General features: G+C 50.7%; 1 protein-coding gene across 1 annotated transcript; it reads left to right on the top strand.

Moving 5' to 3' along the window:
* The first annotated feature begins 937 nt into the window (after positions 1-937).
* CD9 (CD9 molecule) lies at positions 938-17,182 on the top strand. The gene is made up of 8 exons (XM_008589938.1): positions 938-949; positions 5,829-5,934; positions 12,268-12,365; positions 13,048-13,122; positions 15,083-15,181; positions 15,327-15,416; positions 16,088-16,171; positions 17,043-17,182. Exons 1-8 carry the CDS (start codon positions 938-940, stop codon positions 17,106-17,108), a joined length of 630 nt encoding a protein of 209 aa, XP_008588160.1. The 3' UTR covers positions 17,109-17,182.
* The last annotated feature ends 1,184 nt before the right edge of the window (positions 17,183-18,366 follow it).

Raw genomic sequence — 18,366 nt, 5'->3', positions numbered from 1 at the left:
TTGTCCTTTGAAAAAAATGTATGGCCAGTCAGGTCATCTTACAGAACAGGGGATCTGGAGGAAAAAGGGCCCTAGCCAAGACCACCCAGATTGTTTGCCATGAAAGGATTTTTCTTTGAAGTGAGATTTGTCCCGTGGGCAAGCATGGCTCTTCCCACCTGAGGCATGGGATGCAGCCCCCACACTGAAACCTCCTCCTGCATTCAGCCGGTCTCTTTTCCTTCCTGTCCCTCATCTTTCCTCACGCCTACTTCAGGAGTCTCCGTCAATAGACACCCACCTACATCTACACCTCCCCAGGTTCTAAATGGATCCAGTTTTTCAAGACCGGCAGCCAGATGCCCCTAAGCTCCACTACACTTTGATTCTTTTTTTAATCCTCCTTTGGAATTGGAAATGTTTCCTTTAACTCCAGGTGTGTGTTTCAGTGTAAGATTTCCGGACCTGTCCCTGACTCACAGCAATCCTAATCTTTGCTTGGGTGCCTTGAGGGAGTTGTGCTTTCAGTGGTGAATGTGGAAAGAGGGAAGATGACCAGGAAAACTGTTCATTGTGGGCCTGAGTTTGGGGCAGTGCTTGGGGTTTTCATGTCTCCCAAAGCTGACGTAAGCCCCAGGTGACCAGGTCACCTATATGTTCTTCAAAAATTAGAGTGTCTAACTGGACTTCTTTTTGAGGGGTGAAGGTCTGGTAGAGTTGCAGATAGAGAATGAGGACAGCAACCCGTGGGCTTCTCAAACTTTGCTTTTCAAAAGACTTTATAAGGATTTACCCCTAAATCTCATTGTGACATTTGGCACATACAAAAAGAAAAATCTTTGTCATCCATCAAATGCTCTCCAGCCAGCCCTCGTGGGTCCTTCTGGGTGTTCTCCCAGGGCGAATAATTGTTCTTTGTAGTTTCTGCCTCTTGTGAGATAGCAAAAGATGGATCCGGATGAAGAGCCAGGTAAGAAGGGAACCTTCTCCAAAGGGAGAAGACCCAGCCGAGGAAATTCAGGCGCATTTCAGAGGTTCTCTTTCATTGGAGTAATTGTTTATTTATTGAATAATTATTTGCTAATGACTGTTCTGTTCAAAATACGGATGTGGCAGGGGAGATGAAAAATGGCTGAGAAGTCACACTGACCTCAAGGGGCTTGTGCTCTAGAGAGACCTGAGGCTAGCACCGGATGAGAGCAAGGGCAGAGCTGGAGGCTTTGGGAGGAGCTGGGAGCTCCGTGGGGAAGCAGCAGGTCTGGGTGGCCAGGACAGCATCCCAGGAGGAGGGACTTGCATGAGCAGAGGCGGAATGTACCAGGCTAATTTGGGAAACTGAGAGATTCCATCTAAGGAGCAGACAAGGAGGAGCAGGCTTCAATGGTGTGAGCTCCTGAGCGTCAAAAAACGTGAGGACTGAGAAAAAGCCTCAATTAGAGCGTGGCAACCCACTGAGGCAGGCTCCGGGAAGTCTTGGGAGAGCTGAGCAGTGACTCGTTAGTGAGGACCGACTTGGAGATGGTTCGGCTACAAGCTCCAGGGCTGAGGGAAAGCACAGAGCTCCAGGAAAGGGCAGTGAGGTGGAAGGAAGGGAGGATTCTGTTGCTGCCTTTGTTCTGTTGGTTTTTTAGAACAGAGAGGCCTGCCCATGTGTTGCTGGCAAAGGGTGAAAAGGCAGCACAGACAGAATTGCAGAAACAGGAAAGAGGTTAACTGATGGGGCAGGGTGTTGAAGGAGACAGGGAGCTTTGAGAGAGAGAGGTCCCAGCTTCATTTTTCATGTATAAACTGAATAGTTTTAGACCTACAGAAAAGTTGCAGAGATAGTGTAGAGAGTTCTCTTATACTCCTGGCCAGTCTCCCCTGTCGCACCATGTTACGTCTGTCACAACTAAGAAACCAACGTTGGCGCGCCACCATTAACTAAACTCCGGGTTTACTCGGGTTTCACTAGTTTTTCCACAAGTGTCCAGGATACCACATGACAGCTGCCAGGTCTCCTTAATCTCCTCTGACCTGTAGCAGTTTCTGTTTCTCCTTGTTTTTCGTGACCTTGACCATTTGGGGACGTCCAGGTCAAGTATTTTGTAGACTGTCCTCAATTTAGGTTTGTCTCATGTTTTTCTCGTGACCCACCTTCTTCTAAGAAAAAAATTAGCATGAGTAAAGAAATGAAGACATTTCCAATAAAACAATGGGGGAAAGTGTCCTTTTTCTTTCTGCACTATCACATCGATGAAACCATTTTTGGCCAGATGGCAAAGGAGCTTTTCCCAGCAAAACCAGAATGTTTCCATTTGGCTTTTGTTGGAAATGAGAGAGGGAACCAGGCAGTCTGAGCAGGGCCTCAGGCTGGGAGTAGAGGCTGTGGACTTTCTCCTTCTGTCCCCCCAGACCAGCTGGTGACTGTGCAGCTTGCTGTCCTCCTTGGGCAGGTATAATTGAGCACGCACATCAGTCCTGCTCAGACCCTCTGATGAGAGCAAGAGCAAGTCAGCAGGCATGACATCGTGTGGCCGCGTCGCTGCCACGTGTCGGTCAATTAACCTGGGAGGAAACCACCAACTGCTTGGCCTCCCAGACCCCTATGTTCTTACTGAGAATTGACTTGGTGCCCTTTTTGTAGCTTAAAGCTCTCTTTGGTTCTTGCTGCTGGTCCCTCCTGCTCTGTTTCTTATAGTATTAAAGCAGCTGGGGATGAGCGCCAGGTGGGGGGCAGGGAGCTCCTGTGGGCCACAGCCAGAAGTGACTCCTAGAAAGTACTTTGGAGCTCCTTAGATAGTGCTGCCTGGACAGCCGTGGAAGCCATGATTAGGTGGCACCAGTTGCACACCGTTCACAGCCCTGCAAACCCAAGCCATCGTGACTCAGCCAACTGAAGCAATGTCTCCAACAGCATTTCAGAAAATGGGGCAGCCAGTGGTTTCCACAGTGTCCCCTCAGGCCATTAACTCAGTAATTCAGTCAGAAAAGGCAGCAGGGCTCACTCCTCTGTGGCTTTCGTGAACCAGGTGCTCCCCGTCCTGCCCCGGCCCTCCCTTCCCTCTGGGTTTCTGGAAGCTTCCTCCTCTTTCGTGGTGACTTTTTAAGCATGAAAGACTGAGCTCCATTATAGCTTGGCCCATTTCTCCAGAGCCGGTTGCTTTTCCTTTTTGGTTGTAGCTTTGACAACCAAGCAGCGTGACGTTAGGTTTGGGGTGGGGTCCAAACCCGTGGGACCCCCAACTCCTGTATCTGGCCTTGTCCTTGACGAGGTGAGACCTGAAATGCTTCCTCTTCCCTTCTGGTTCCAATTCTCCAGCCCAACGTCCTTCTTACCTGGACACACAGACCAGATAAACGACTGGACTTTTACACGTTGGCTCAGGATCCTTGACATGAAGGCTTCCTATAAAATGGAAGGGGCCTTACCCCTGCAGGTTGTGCTCGGGCACCCTGTTATTATCCAAGCATGGATCACAGCGTAGCTTGACGTGATCTTTTATATCTTAGTTCCTTTGCATGGGATTGTTTTCATTTTTTCATTGCTTAGGAGTTTTCCTGGCAGGTAAGTGGTAGGGGAGTGACTTTGCTCTGTGGGGGGATAAGATGAGTTGGGGGTAATTCCTTGATAAGCACAAGTCTAGAGCAGAAAGGACAGTAGAGAACACGCCTTACAAGCCCAGGTGCTCTCCGAGTGGCTTCAGCACAACAGAGCGGGAGAGAGGACCAGGCTGAGGAAGGGGCTGCAGTTAAGTGCTAACCCAAACTGAGAGCCACCCGAACGCTGCTCAGTGCCTCGCAAGCTCTAGCCTTCAGTTTTCAGGGTAATGTCCACCTTCCAAAGGAGGCCGCAGCCTGGTCTTCCAGTCCCAGGGTCTGACTCTCTGTGTGTCGGGTGGAGGGAGGGAAAGTGTCACCTCCCCTCTTTTAACTCTCCAGGACCCTGGAGTCAAGACCCACTAAGTGTGCTGTCCAGCACCTCGACAAGTGGGTTAGAGCCACATACTCTGTCTAGCCCAGATGCTCCCTGCTGGGTCTCCCACCCCCGATTTAACGGTGGTGCCCCCAGAGGCCAGCAGAATCCATGGTCCAGACAAGAGTATCCAGGCTGGGCCCAGCGGGGAGAGACCTCTCCCCATAAAGCAATGCTCTGCTATCTTTGGATTTACCCAGAAGACCCTCACTCACCTGCGTGTATTTCATTAATAAGAAGGAAAGCCTGACCCATGTTTGAACCCCAAACTCTCAGGTTCATTTTAGCTCTAAAATCCCTACGCCATCAAGCCCGGCTTCTGTGAGTTTTTCTTTTTGACAATGTCCAGCCCTGGGGCACTTGGCATCGTGTCATTCTTACTGATGTTTGGCGTTGCCTGAGCTGAGGCGGGGGCTGTCCACAGGGCCAGGAGTGCGGTGCTGGCTGCCCTTCGTGCTCATGAACTCGAGTTGTTCTCCCAAAGCCCGTTCGGTACCTCCTTCTTCAGAAGTAGTTTTGGTACTATAATCTCCTTTATTCTTCTTTATTCTTCTTTATTTTTGCGGCTGGCTGGTACAGGGATGGAACCCTGGCTCTCAGTGTTATCGGCACCACACTCTATCCAGCCCATCTCCCTTACGCTCTAGCCATACTTAAAAGGCAAGGAAGGGCCACGTCTTACCACTCCTGTGTTACAGATGGGAAAGCCGAAGTGACAGAACTCTAGACCCTCACTGTGCAAACACACCTCTGTGATGGGACCAAATTAGCTTACAGCACCGGAGTGTAGAAAAGGCCGTGACTGCTGCAGCCTGGGGTCTTGGGTGGCCCTTCCTGTCGTCCCATCTCCACTCTACACCCAACGTGTCCAAACCCACTGCCATGTTGTGGGGAAAAGAAGAGGAAAAGAGACGGGAGGAAAGAGAGGCCTGTCCACACCGCGGGCTCTCAGCAGCTCCCAGGCAGAGAACCTAGATCCCCAAAGAGCAGGTCTCTGACATAAGGTGCCTCTGCTGAGGAGGGTGGACCAGCAAAACCTGGGGCCCACCCACTCGTGTGTCCAGCCAGCCGCTGCACTGGAGATCTGGGAGTCACTCCCCCGCAAGCCCTGCTACCAGCAACGACAAGGGAGCTCAGCTGGCACTGGGGGGACTTGGCAGAGGCCTCCACGGTAGCTAAGACAACACTGCCAGGCCAGGAGTTGGCCTCATGGACAGGGAAAGGACCAGCATGGATGAGTGCAGGGAGGCTCTGATCTGTCGTTGACTGAGCAGTGTGGTCTCTGAGGATGTCACCACTGCCCTCACCGGTGCATGTATGTGTCCAGATCCATGCAATCATCACCTAAGTCAAATGTCAGAAATTGCCAGCACCCTAGACACCCACCCCCACCACATGCTCCTCCTGAGCATAAGTCCCTCCCTCTACCCAGAGGTAACCACTCACTTTGTGGTCATCACACACTTTCTCTTTCCTCTGTCATTTATATGTACACATATAAGTGTATACATACATGTGCATCCCTAAGCAGTGTAGTAACGTTTAACCACATGGAATCGTAAGTGAGTGTTCTGGGCTCTTGCTTCTTCTGTTTAGCATCATGAGATGCGGTCATAGTACTGCATGTGGCCAGAGTTATTTGTTTCCACTGCTGCACAGTGTTTTATTGCCTGTAAAGTGCCCATTCTACTGCTGCACCGCTGGTGGGTGATTGTTTATTCCCAGCACATGGACTGATCAAGCGCACCCCACTGGCTACCAGGTGTGTGTGAGGGGCAGAAACTAAGGGAGGTCCCAAAGGCCTTTGCAAGTTTCGAGTCTCGCCCTTCAGCACTCGGGGACGGTGTTGGTCCAGGCAGCCAGAACTGATGTCGATGTCTGGTCTGTCTTGCAGCTTGCCGGGATTGCAGTCCTTTCCATTGGACTATGGCTCCGATTCGACTCTCAGACCAAGAGCATCTTCGAGCAAGAATCTCACAATAATGCCAGCTTCTACACAGGTGAGGTTGGTGATGCCTCCTACTTTGGAGACTCCTTGTTGACCCAGGGACTTGGGCTTGAGAAAAACTTCTGGCCACACCAGCCAGTCATGTTCCCTTCAAGTTTTTGTGTAGTTGTCCTCATGACTGATGTGGTTTCTCTCATGCCAGCTCAGCCGGGCACTTTGACCCTTCTCTGCTGTGAAGTTGGCCCTGCCAAAGTTGCTGCCGCTCTTGAGGGCTTAAGAACCTCTGTTCTCATCCCTGATGCTCTCTCTTAATTGCATGTCATCTTAGGCTCCATCCTTTCCTTAATTCAAAAATCTTTGTCCTGGGGGTGTGCGGTGCCAGGTAGAGGCTGCATGGTTCTTCCCCACTGCTCAGATCGGGACGCTGAGACCCAGCAGACCAGCCTCCAGAAAACACAGGCAAAAATAGCAGGAGAGACTAGAGGAGACTCTGCCGTCCTTTGGACCCTTAGTGCTGGGGTAGTGCCACAGTGTTTAGTTTTAGGCGTTAATTTTTTAAACTGCTTTTGCTTTAGGGGAAAGGATTCCAATGTAAACACGCCTGGGATCCTCTGCACATGAATGGATTCAGCAGGTCTCTTTCTACAAGCAGGCTCTTTGGCATTTTTCTAGAATTATTCTGTCCCTCTGCTGCTGTAGCTCCATGAAAAGCTTCTCTAAAAGGAGTGGGAGATCTGTCAAGGGCCATTTCCCAGTTTCTGAGTAAATTCATAGACTGCCTAGTCTGGAGGTAGAAACGTTTCATTTGCGAGAAATAAAAGAAGTCCTCTATTTTTAGGATGATGCTGTCATGTCATCAGGCTCAGAGTGTAAGTTTGGCCACTTCCTTCCCACCCACCCAAGAAGTTATTTTTACAGAAGAGGAGAAAGCAGTCTGCCGAGGGTTATCTCCAGGCCTTCAGGAGATGGCCTCCCTGACCTCCTTCCTGCCTCCCGGAGGCCACATTGGGAGGATCTTGAAAAACAGCCTGTTTGGTTACACAGCGCCTGAGCCCTGGGGATAGCTCTGCTGGTTTTACTGCCTTTTGTTGTTGTTAGTTGGGGGGTTTTAGTGTGTACCTCACTGTCGGAAAGAAAGTGAGGGAAAGAAAAGTGCAATGTTTTTGTTTGTTTTTTAAAAAGCAAAAAAACACGCATGCACACTCAGGACATGTTTAGAGAGCAGGTTTCCATAGTATCCTGGCTTGTTTTAGCAACAGAGCGTTTTCGTGAGTCCGGGCAGGCTTGGAATGCTACCCTGTGCAGTGGGAAGGGGGTGCTGAGGGGAGGCCCTTGACACACACGCCGTGTTCCTGGAGGGAGCCGTGAGCTCCGGGCAGGGCAGAGCCGCCCGCAGGAACCAACGTCTCAGGCGCTTTCCTAAGAGCCTCACAGCTGCCCGTGTGTCTCCAGAAGAGGCACTCAGTCCTCCCATTGCTCTGGCCACTCCTAACAACCCAGTGTTTCTTTTTGTTGTCCAGGATTCTTTGGCAAATTCCATATATTTTTAGCTGTGGGAGGTGAGAATCTCATTGGTAAGTGGGTGGAATTGGGAGGACGACTCTGACATTTGTGAGCCCCTTCCTCACTTGTCACTCAATGCCTTACACATATTGTTACATCATCTGATCCCCATAACTCTGCAAGGAGCCTGGGATGATTCCCAAGTCATAGATAAAGAAACCAAGGTCTAAACAACTAGTCCAGGCTCATACCCCTCAAGAGGCAGAGCTAGGATTTGAACACAGGCCCATGAAAGCTGCTTCTTGGATGGTCTGTGCCAGGTTGGGGTTGGAGGGCAGATGGGGGGGCACTCCCTGTGTAGGAGTAGAAAAGGGTTGCACTGACTCAGTGCTCCCCATTGGCGGGGCAGGATAGAGATCTCTTGGCCTTTTGACTTCACCCAAGTTGTAGTCAAGGGAGAGATGCCCCTGCATGGTGGCCCTAGCCAGTGGATAACAGTGGGAAGGCCAGGCAAGGTGGCAGGAGAGTGATGAGCACATGATTAGCAGAACCAGGACCCACTCTGAGAACTTCACAGGATTCAGATCCCTGCAGGGTCCCCGGTGGTCAGCGGTCTTGCCTGAAGTGACCAGGAGGGTAATTGGAAGGCGCATTGCCAAAGAGACACAGCAATCTCCAGTTGGGGGCTAGGAGCTGTGGGACTCTCTTGCAGGGAGAGAGCTCACTCTGTCTGTGGAAGCCCAGGGAACAGGGACGATGCAAACGACACTAGAGCATCAGCAAGCTGAGCGGCTGTGTGGGTCCACTGAGCCCTGCACACCACTGAAGGCTTGGGGAAACTGGATCATTGTCATCCTCGGGCAAAGGGCCAAGGAGGCTTCACTGTCTGTGTCCCCTTTCCCATTAGGCTCTGAGACCAGCCTTTTGTATTGACCCATAACCCTTCTCCCAGCAGATGAGCTTGGAGTGCCAGCTACGCCCTGGCCGCTGTCGCTGACATCATGGGGTGACCGTCCCTTGCACTGGGGCAACCCACAGGCCAGCCTGATCCTGCAGCTGACTCTTCAGGAAACCTGAACAGCCCAGGGGTGTCTTTTCTCCAGTGGAGTCAAAGCTCTTAGAGTAGAGAAAGAGTGCACAACCAGGCAGAGAAGTGAGCAACCAGCCTGATCCTGCAGCTGACTCTTCAGGAAACCTGAACAGCCCAGGGGTGTCTTTTCTCCCGTGGAGTCAAAGCTCTTAGAGTAGAGAAAGAGTGCACAACCAGGCAGAGAAGTGAGCAGAAAAAGAACTTTCCAACATTCAGAACAGTTTACAGTGAATCCAGAACAGCTGACAGCCTTATATGGGCCTTCTGTCCAATTCAGGCCCTGGGAGACTCAGCCTGTCAGCAGTCTCTGTAATCCCAGGCTGCAAACATGTTGGGGAACTTCGTTTTCTTGGTCCCAGGCCAGCAGCCCTTCTTAACTCCTTGGTGTCCTTCCAGGCCATGACACTGAATGAGGGAGTCCAGGGGGCTCCAGCCAGAAGCTGTGAGTACCCACCCCTCCCTAGGACCCTTCTCCCACTACGACCAGGTGTTGGATGATTCTTAGCACACGCACATCAACCTCAGTGACCTGACTTCCCTGGCTGGCCTGTGCCCAAGGTGGCTTGCTTTGTTGCCCCAGCCTCCTTTCTGCATCCTGCAACTGGCACAGCTTACCCATGCCACCTATCTGAGGCTGAGAATTCCCGTACTTGGCAGATGGAATCCCACCATGGTGCTTATTAATGCAAACAGCCCATGGGAAGGAGAGGAACCAGGAGAGAGCCATTGGGAGCAGTTAGGGTCCCTTCAAGCCCCTGATTTGAGGTATTTGGGGACAATAAACTGTTTCAAGCAAGAGGAGACTGGAGGCTGTACTGGATTTTGTTCTCCTCCACGCAAACAGGTGTAGCAAGTGCTGTTTGCCAGGTGAATTGGATGGCGAGAGGAGACTGGTGTGTCCTCTGCTTGGCCTAAGCCAAGAGGCCTGATGAACAGGTGGAAAAGAACGCTCCACTTCTTGTGTGAAGGACGCCCTGGTATATGCTGCTGCTACACCAGTCTTTTTTTCCTTTTTTTTTTTTTTCCACTAGGCCTATAATGTCAGCCTGAAAAAAGCCCAGTAAACAGCAAGAAGGCTCTGCGATGAATAACTCTTTCCATGAGTCAGACAGAAAGCTAACATTCACTTGTTTTATAAAGGGGAACACTTTGTCATCTACCATCGCCAGCCTTTGCTAACAAGCTTGGGGTGTGGGTCATGAGTCGCCTTTCCAAAGGGAAGCAACCCCAGCCCCGCAGTGGTTCCATGACTGGTCCCAGAGGAGCCGCCCTGCAGCCTGCCTGCTGCTGCTACCCACAGACAGCTGCCGGGCTGGCTTGTCTCTCCCGGCTGGAGAGGGCTAGGGCGAGGCTCTCCGCATCTGCAGCTGCCCCAGCAAGATTTAAAGCCAACGTGACCCCGTATCTTAAACTCTTCCTCTGCCGAGCACCAAAATGAATATTTAATACTAACTGAGAGGCCCATTAAGAGAATGTTCTCTTTCTGCATGAGAAATATTTTTCCCTTTAGTAGTTCACTTGTGGCTGATGCAGCTCCCCTGGCTTCTGCCAGGGTCACCGGGCTCATGAACTGGGATCTGGACTTAGAGAAAACATATCTGTCTGTCTGTTCGTTCCCACCCAACTGTATTTTATGTGCTTGTAAATCCTTTTGATCTCTTAATACCCCCCATTTATTCAGCCCCCGCTATGGAGCTCAAAGGAGTGACCTCATCCTTCGTTGTCTTGCCCCAATGAGATGGGCAGAAACAGGAGCCGTTCTACTGCCTCAGCCCACTGGTGTCCCCGTGTTAGAGCTGAGAACCGCGGGAGGGGGCCCCCTTGCCCAGTGCCCCATGCATGGGGCTGCACTGGCTCCCCAAGTCCAGCCTGTGGCCCCACAGTCTTTGACCGCCTGGGAGGATGGGACTTGCCTGAAAGACAGGCTGCGTTTGTCCCCTGGCCTGGTCTGGGCCAGCATGCACGGGAACAATGCCCGTATTCATACAACATGGGGCACGCCAGTAACTCCACATGACTTGACATCACGACAGATGTGGGAGAAGGGGGAGGCGCGAGTGCTTCCGTGTGCGTACTGCTCCGTGCTGCCCGCGAGCCTCAGCTGCAGCAGACTGCACAGACTGCTGCCCGCACAGCCTCGGCCCTGCCGAGAGTGCACGTGCGGGACAGTGAGGTCACTGTGTCACCTGCAAGAGTTCTCATCACAGACCCTGCTGTGTGTCGGGCAGAAGCATAGACTCTCTCTCTTGCCCATATTCAGCCTCTACTTCCAGGAAGTCTCTGGTCCTGGTTGCAGGACAGTAGGGAGGACACTATGGTTATTAACATTGTTACCTGTCCCTTGTATTATTGAGACTCACGGCAGCTAGCGTTTGTTGTACATTGTCACGTGCAATAATATCACTTAATCCTCACAACAATCCTTGAGGCGGGCATTGGTACCATCTCCATTTTGCAGATAGAAAACTTGTGCACAGAGAGATCGAGTGGCTTCCCCAGAGTCACAGACCTGGCCTTCAAACCCAGGCATTCTGGCTTCAGGGCAGTGCTTTCAACAAGTGCCAACAGCCCTCCCAGGGTTGATTAGAACATGCCTGCATGCAGGGGGACCCTGGAATTTCTCTGGTGCTTTTTCATGGGGTCTTCATGGGGTTGGGAGTTGGGAGGAACTGTGTATGGAAGGAGGGGCAGTCCCTGCAGGACAGCTGTGGCTTCTCAAGAACATAACTGTAGCATGGGTCCCTCTGGGCACTCCCTTGGCAGATTGTGGAATGAATGGGGCAAGGCTGCTCCACCGTATCCTCCTGTCCCAGGAATTTGCAGTGTTTGGGGCATAGACAAGAGCTGTCACTGCCCGTCTCCCACTCCTCCCCATTGAAGGCTTAGCAATGCTGTCACTCACCCTCCCCTTAGCAAGGAGGATGAATTTGCAGTGTTTGGGGCATAGACAAGAGCTGTCACTGCCCGTCTCCCACTCCTCCCCATCGAAGGCTTAGCAATGCTGTCACTCACCCTCCCCTTAGCAAGGAGGACCCTTTCCACCTTTAGCCCGAGGTAACTGAGTTGCAACCGTAAGATCTCTTTAATGTGCTACAGGGATCTTTTGACATTTTCTAGCAACCAACCTCTTTAATTTTAGCCTAAGGAAATTGAGGCCCAGAAAGAGAAAGTGTCTTACCCAAGGTCACACAGCAGTTAGTAACAGTGTTGGGACAAAAACAAGGGTCTTCTGACACCAGATCTATGTCCTTTGCACTAGAGCAAGGGTGCCCTTGGGTGTTACTAACTGTGCATGTCTAATTGTGACCCAGCAGCAGAGCAAGGAGCCTTCCCTTCTAGGAATCAGGCAGAGCTGGCCCCTCCGGAGCATGGATTTCTGGGTGTGCGCAGCCCCCTCCTGCTGGAAGCTTGCTCTGATGGCCTCCTCTATGAGGCAGAGGCCAGTGGGGGGCTCGTCAGAGTCCCAGGAAGTTAGCCTGAGTTTGGAGGGTCTGTGTTAACTAGCTTGAGTGGATTCCTCTTGCTGGAAACAGCTGACAGACTGGACCAGTTTATGTCCTGAGTAGAATCTCAGGGCTGCCATAGATATGCTTTATCCTAGACTAGGGCACCTTCCAGGAGGGCTGAGGGTAAGACAGGAGCGCAGGCTTGATGAAGCAGGGGCCTGGAAGGGACACTGGTAGGAAGGACGCTTAGGAGCAGAGGCAGAGGAGGGGGACCTTCTTCCCTGAGATGGGGGAGGTATGAAGTCACACAGGAGAAAAAGCAGCTGCATGTGTGTGTCCTTCCCAGGAGTCTACATTCTGATTGGAGCTGGGGCCCTCATGATGCTGGTGGGATTCCTCGGCTGCTGCGGTGCTGCGCAAGAGTCCCAGTGGATGCTGGGGCTGGTGAGTAGCCCTTTTGTGCTCCCCGCCACCATGCCCAAATCTCAGCAGCCCAGATCCCTGGAGTGGGTGGAGTAGGATGGGGTGGGGTGGGGAGGGCGGCCACGGGCACGCGCAGCCTCAGCCTCGCCAGTGCCCGTCCTCTGGCCCTGCCCAGGCAGCCCGACCCTCCCTTGTGGTGGGCATCCTCCTCTTCTACCTGCAGCCTGTCTTATCACTCCCCGTAGGCAACTAAATGCCAGGACTTTGTTTTTCCCTCTTTCGAGGACCACGTTTGCTTTTTTTCCCTGAATCCACATGTACCTTTGTCTCCTCTCCTTGTTTCAAAATGTGTTACAGTCTTCCCCAAACTCCACAAAGCATATTCCCTTCCTTTATTTCCCCATATCTCTTTGGGTTTTGTGAGTGACAATGGTATTTTATTGCTCATTGACTAAATTAACATCTCATAAATACCATAAACACCGGCTCCAGGCTCCCCTCTCCCTGAACCCAACATTGAGCCTGAGCCTTGGCTTAACTCTTCCCACTCTGTGAGCCTCTTCCCTGCCCCTCCGGGGCTGTCCACTTGTGCCCCAGATGCCTGTTTCCTGGAGTTGTCATTCTTTCTTGTACCACAGTACCCTTTGATTTTCTGGCTGGTTGGCTGGTGTTGCTTCTCACCTCGTGTCTCTTTGTCTTCCAGTTCTTTGGCTTCCTCTTGCTGATATTTGCCATTGAAATAGCTGCAGCCATCTGGGGGTATACCCACAAAGATGAGGTAGGTTTTCCCCATGAGATCTCTTGGGTCCTGCAGTGATCTGGGTTTGACAGTGGGAGATGGGGGATGGGGAAGGTGGAAGGGAGTCCTGGCTAGTCACTTTGGTCGGCTTTCAACCATCGAACGTGCCTCTGGTGTTGCAATGTTTCCATGTGCCATCAGAACATGCACTCTTTGAGGGCAGGGACTATAAGCATATTAACACTTGTGTGGGTAATTATACCAACCACGGTGCTGGCACATAGTAGATGTTCAAGAACTACTCGTTGGGTCTGTGTCTGTCTGTCTGTCTGACTATCTTAGCAGCCCCTCCCCCAACTCCTGGAAAGATTGCTCAGGAAAACATGGCTTTCTGTGGGCTGAACACCCTCACTTCCTCCTCTAACATGTTGATGTGTGTTCAAGTGCCACCGTGAGCCAAGTGCTATGTCACACCCTATGCAGGGTCCATAGATGCATGAGCTGTGGTCCCCACACTTTGCTATCTAGTGTGAAAGAAAGACATGCATTTGACCAGTGTCACAGAAGTGATTTATATCCAAAAGCACCACGGGATTTGAAAAGGTGGAGTGGGGAAGGGGAATCTCTTCTGGCTCCTTGGAAAAGGGAGCGCTGACCTCAGCCTTGAATGAGAGATAGGATATCAGGGGGAAGCTTGGAGTAGGTGGGGGGACTCCCGGGCAAAGGAAGGGTCGGATCTCGGCTGAGCCTGGGCTTCCGTGGGAAGCCCTGAAGAGTTTCTGGCCAGGATGGGCCACATGAGAACAGTGTTTTAGGAAGGATCATCTTTTCATGTTCAGCAGAAAGGGGAAAGAAATATATTGGAGACAGGAACCCTGTTTTTTAAAAAAATACTATTTAATTATCCTAGCAGTAAAATCCATAGCCATAGAAATAGGAAGGGATAATTATGAAAGATGTCAGAAAAAGGCTGAAGAAAGAATGCCGAATGTGATGTGAGTCTGCTAATTTGAGTGGGTGAAGGTCAAGGAGACAGACGTGCATTAAATTGGGATGGGCTGGCTGGTTAGCTCAGTGGGTTAGAAAGTGGTGCAAATAACACCAATGTTTCCAGGAATCAGATCCCCTTACAGGTCAGCCGCCAAAATAAATAAGTAAATAAATAAATTGGGACACACCCAGGTACAACGGGGTAATAACATATCCCCTGTATTACAATATAATAGCTAACACTTTTTCCAAATTTACTCTGTACCAGACATAATGCTAAAGACTCAACAAACAATAGCTCATTTAAATCCTTACAATAACCTATGACACGTAGGGATTATTATAATCTCCTGTCCTACATATGGGGCAACTGATATACAGAGAAATTTAGTAACTTGCTAAAAGCCACACCTAAATGAAGAAAAAAAGATGGAAGCCTGAGGAAATAGCCAAGTCAGGAGTAGGATATTTTTTTTTTTTTCCTTTTTGTCTTTTTTCGTGTCCAGCAACGGATCGCAACCCTCAGTGTCGCGCCCGTACCGGACCGGGACCGGCAACGGGATCGCAACCCTTGGTGTTGTGCCCGCACCTCGCTCAGCCAGTGAGCGGCCGGTCTGTATGTGGGATCCGAACCCTCGGCGGGAGCGTCACCACACTCTCAAGCGGTGCACTGTAGCAGTGCGCCACCAGGCCGGCCCATTTTTTTTTTTTTAGATTGAGGAGATTCAATTTAGTTCACAGGGAGAAGAGAAGGGCTAAGTGGGGCTAAAGGGACTGACCAGAGGTGCAGGAGAGAAGGACAAGTGGCTGGAGGCTGTGGCAGGGGATGGGAGGTCCACAGAGGCCCTGAGAGGGGCGGTGCCAGTGGCTTCGTCTGCTCGTGACATTTTCCGAGCACAGGAATTTGTTGGCTGAGAACTTAGAGTGAGCAAGAGAGAACAGGTCGTGTCTATTCATGGAGAAGTGCATGGAAAAGCCTCTCTGCTACTCCCCTGCCTGTCCTCCGCAGGTGATTAAGGACATCCAGGCGTTTTACAAGGACACCTACGAGAAACTGAAAGGCAAGGACGAGCTGCAGCGGGACACGCTGAAAGTCATCCACCACGTGGTAGGTCGTCCTGGCACAGAGCCCGGCCCCTCCACCCTTTCGGCAGAGTGCATCACGCAGGGCGCTCACCACACACGCCCGCGCGTGCCTGTTCTAACCACCTTTTCACTCATTTCTCTCATCCCATCCTGCCTTCTCTCTGCAGCTGAACTGCTGTGGTATAGGCGGGGTTGTGGAACAATTTATCTCAGACATCTGCCCCAAAAAGAACTTGCAGGACAGCCTCACAGTGAAGGTAAACTTAAAAAGCAAGACTGGTGCCCCTTCCATGCTGCCCTGGGCACATCCTGCAAGGGGAGGAGTGAAGTAGACCAACTGGTTGGGGGTGGGGGGGCGGGAATCTAAGCGCGTCGTAAGTACCCCTTCCACTTTGAAAGGGCGCCAGGGCGACCACATCATTTCTCCCCTACCCAGGGCCCTCTGTTTCCCCAAGGGTGACAAAACAAAGCCAGACCAGGGCAATAACAAAGGGTCCTAGCTCCCTGTAACAATCTGGCACCCTGAACCACCCAGCGCCGCCCCAGCCCTCAAGTTATCAAGGACAGGCACGCTTCTGAGTCTGGGACTCCTGCCTTTTAGACTTTATAAATGGATCGTGATTGTAAGCTAATGTCCAGACTCCAGAATAATAAAAAGTGACCTTACAACCATATCAGAAATAGACCCCAAAGCAGGGCTTGTCCCTCTTTCCTCCCTGATGTGCGGCCCAGGTATTAGCGACCTGCTCCCACACCTCTCTCCTGGTCCCCTCCCACCCCCAGCCAGCACATCTCTTATCCCTGAAGACTCCTATCCTCAGCCCATTCCCTGACCAGGCACTCCTGGGGTGGGACAGGTGCTTGGGAGGGAAAAGGTGCCCTGGAGTGGGGACTGTGGGTGACCCGGGTCTTGGTTTGCCTCCCGAAGTCCTGCCCCGACGCCATCCAAGAGATCTTCGACCACAAATTCCACATCATCGGCTCAGTGGGCATCGGCATTGCCGTGGTGATGGTGAGTGGCGGCCGGGACGTCGGGGAGGAGGGGTCTTGTCTTCTTAGTGGTCGATGTTTCTTAAGCTCACGCCCGGGCCAGGCACTGTTTTCCACGTTGTATGTTTATCACCCGATCTCATCCTCGCCACACCTACACGGCAGGTGCTGCAGCGCAGTAGTACTTCCATATTACTACTAGGAGATGGAGAAACAGAAGAGTAAGTTGATCAGACCCTCTCGGCTCACGAGTGTAGTGTCCGAGGCGTCTCCAGAATCCATCCTCTTCACCGTCAAGGTGTAGGGGCAAACGCAAGGTGATGGTAGCGCCACTGGTCCTCAGGACACGTCTCATCACGCACCTGCTTTCCTTTTCCTCAACAGAGTAGTTCACTAGCAGCTGCATGGCTGTGAATTGTTTCATTTCCTCCTGCTGTCTGAGGCCACGCGAGGGTGGACACCAGGAAGAAGACCGGAAGCTTCAAATGATCCACTCTCTTGCCAATCAGCCCCTAGAAACCATCAAGGGCCAACTAGGTTCCTTGGGGTCACCCTCTATCTCCCCATAAGTGGCATGAACCCCATAGGGGACCCAGCTCTCACTGGGATGGCCTGGCCTAGAAAGGCAGAAGCAGCTTTCAGTAAAAGACACAATATGTCTTAAAACAGAATATTAAACACACACGTGCACAAAGACGGAAGCAAAAGTGCTACCTCTGTGGGATCTCGGAATATCTGGAACTTGACCATTCAATTTAGCTCTGGGCTCATTTGTCTCACCCTGAAAGTTCTGCAGGGAAGGCGCCAGCTGCCATGACTCTTATCTTTGCCTTTCTCTCGGCCTTCCTTCTGACAAAACCACGCTGATCCTCATGTTCCTTCCTGTCTTCCAGATATTTGGCATGATCTTCAGTATGATCTTGTGCTGTGCTATCCGCAGGAGCCGCGAGATGGTCTAGAGTCAGCTCACATCCCTGAGCAGGAAAGTTTACCTGTGAGGAGTGTTGGGGGCTTTTGTTTGGTTGGGTTTTTTTGCCACTAACTTTAATATCCTGCATTTCTAAATTTAAAAAGTTACTCTGTGTTTGTATTTTTTTAATGCTTTATTCAATATTCATATTTGCAGTCGAGGGATTAGTTTGGTTGCTTTGGTTTATTTTTTTTGGTTCTTTTTGCTCATTATGTTAAGCAGAAATCCTGCAATGAAAGGTTCTATGTCTGCTAGACTCTAGACAAAAGATATTGTACATAGAGAGAGTTTGTTTGGGGGTTGGTTTGTTTTTTGTCTTTAAATAGATAAAAATGTCTATCAAATTTAATCAGATTGTAACTTATATTGAAGACAATTTGATACATAATAAAAGATTATGACAATATCCTGGACTGGATTTGGGGTTTTTGTTTTTTGTTTTTGTTTTTTGAGCTGTTTAGTTTTCAGATGTCTTTCAAGTGCTATTTACTCTAATTGCATTTATACAAGAAGCAGGTTGGAAGGGTGGTCTTCCCACCTTACTAATGAAGCAACTGAGATGTGGGGAGATAGGGGCTTTTGATCCGAGGTCACACATTGTTAATAGAAGACTCAGCACTAGGACCTAGTCCCCAGACTTTGCATCTGGCAGTGTGGTTTATCTTGGGATACACAGTGGACGTGAGCTCCGTGGTGACAGGGACTTTTTTATTTCCTTCCTCCAAACCACCCACAAGGATATCCTTTTCCTCCACTCTAACTGCAAACATAGGAAGGGGAACTCTGGGAAGTGTAGTTTAGCTTAACCAGGTTGACAGTTCTCAAAGCCACCACAACGCGGGAGACATAGGTCCTGCCCAGGGTCAGCAATCTAGTGGGTAGTTCAGAGAGTTAAGCAGGCGGTTACCACTGTGTGAGATAAACACCATGAGAGGGAAGTGCAGAGCAATGGGAAACCTGTGTCTATCTTCCAGTCCTTGATTTAGTTTGGGTTCTTTCCTAACATTAAAAAAGAGAGAGAGAGAAAGAATCAAAATGTCCCCAAATGCCATTACATTAAAAAACCAGAGCACCAATGGTCACAGCAGCATTATTCACAATAGGCAAAAAGTGGAAACAACTGAAATGTCCATCATCTGATGAGCAGATAAACAAAGTGTGGTGTATCCATAGAGTGGAATATTATTCCACCTTAAAAAGAAATGCCATTCTGAAGTGTGCCACAACATGGGTGAACCTTGAAGGCA

This window comes from Galeopterus variegatus, unplaced genomic scaffold (genome assembly GCF_000696425.1).
Source record: "Galeopterus variegatus unplaced genomic scaffold, G_variegatus-3.0.2 Scaffold5764, whole genome shotgun sequence".
Classification (NCBI taxonomy): domain Eukaryota; kingdom Metazoa; phylum Chordata; class Mammalia; order Dermoptera; family Cynocephalidae; genus Galeopterus; species Galeopterus variegatus.
This window is presented reverse-complemented; position numbering and strand designations above follow the sequence as displayed.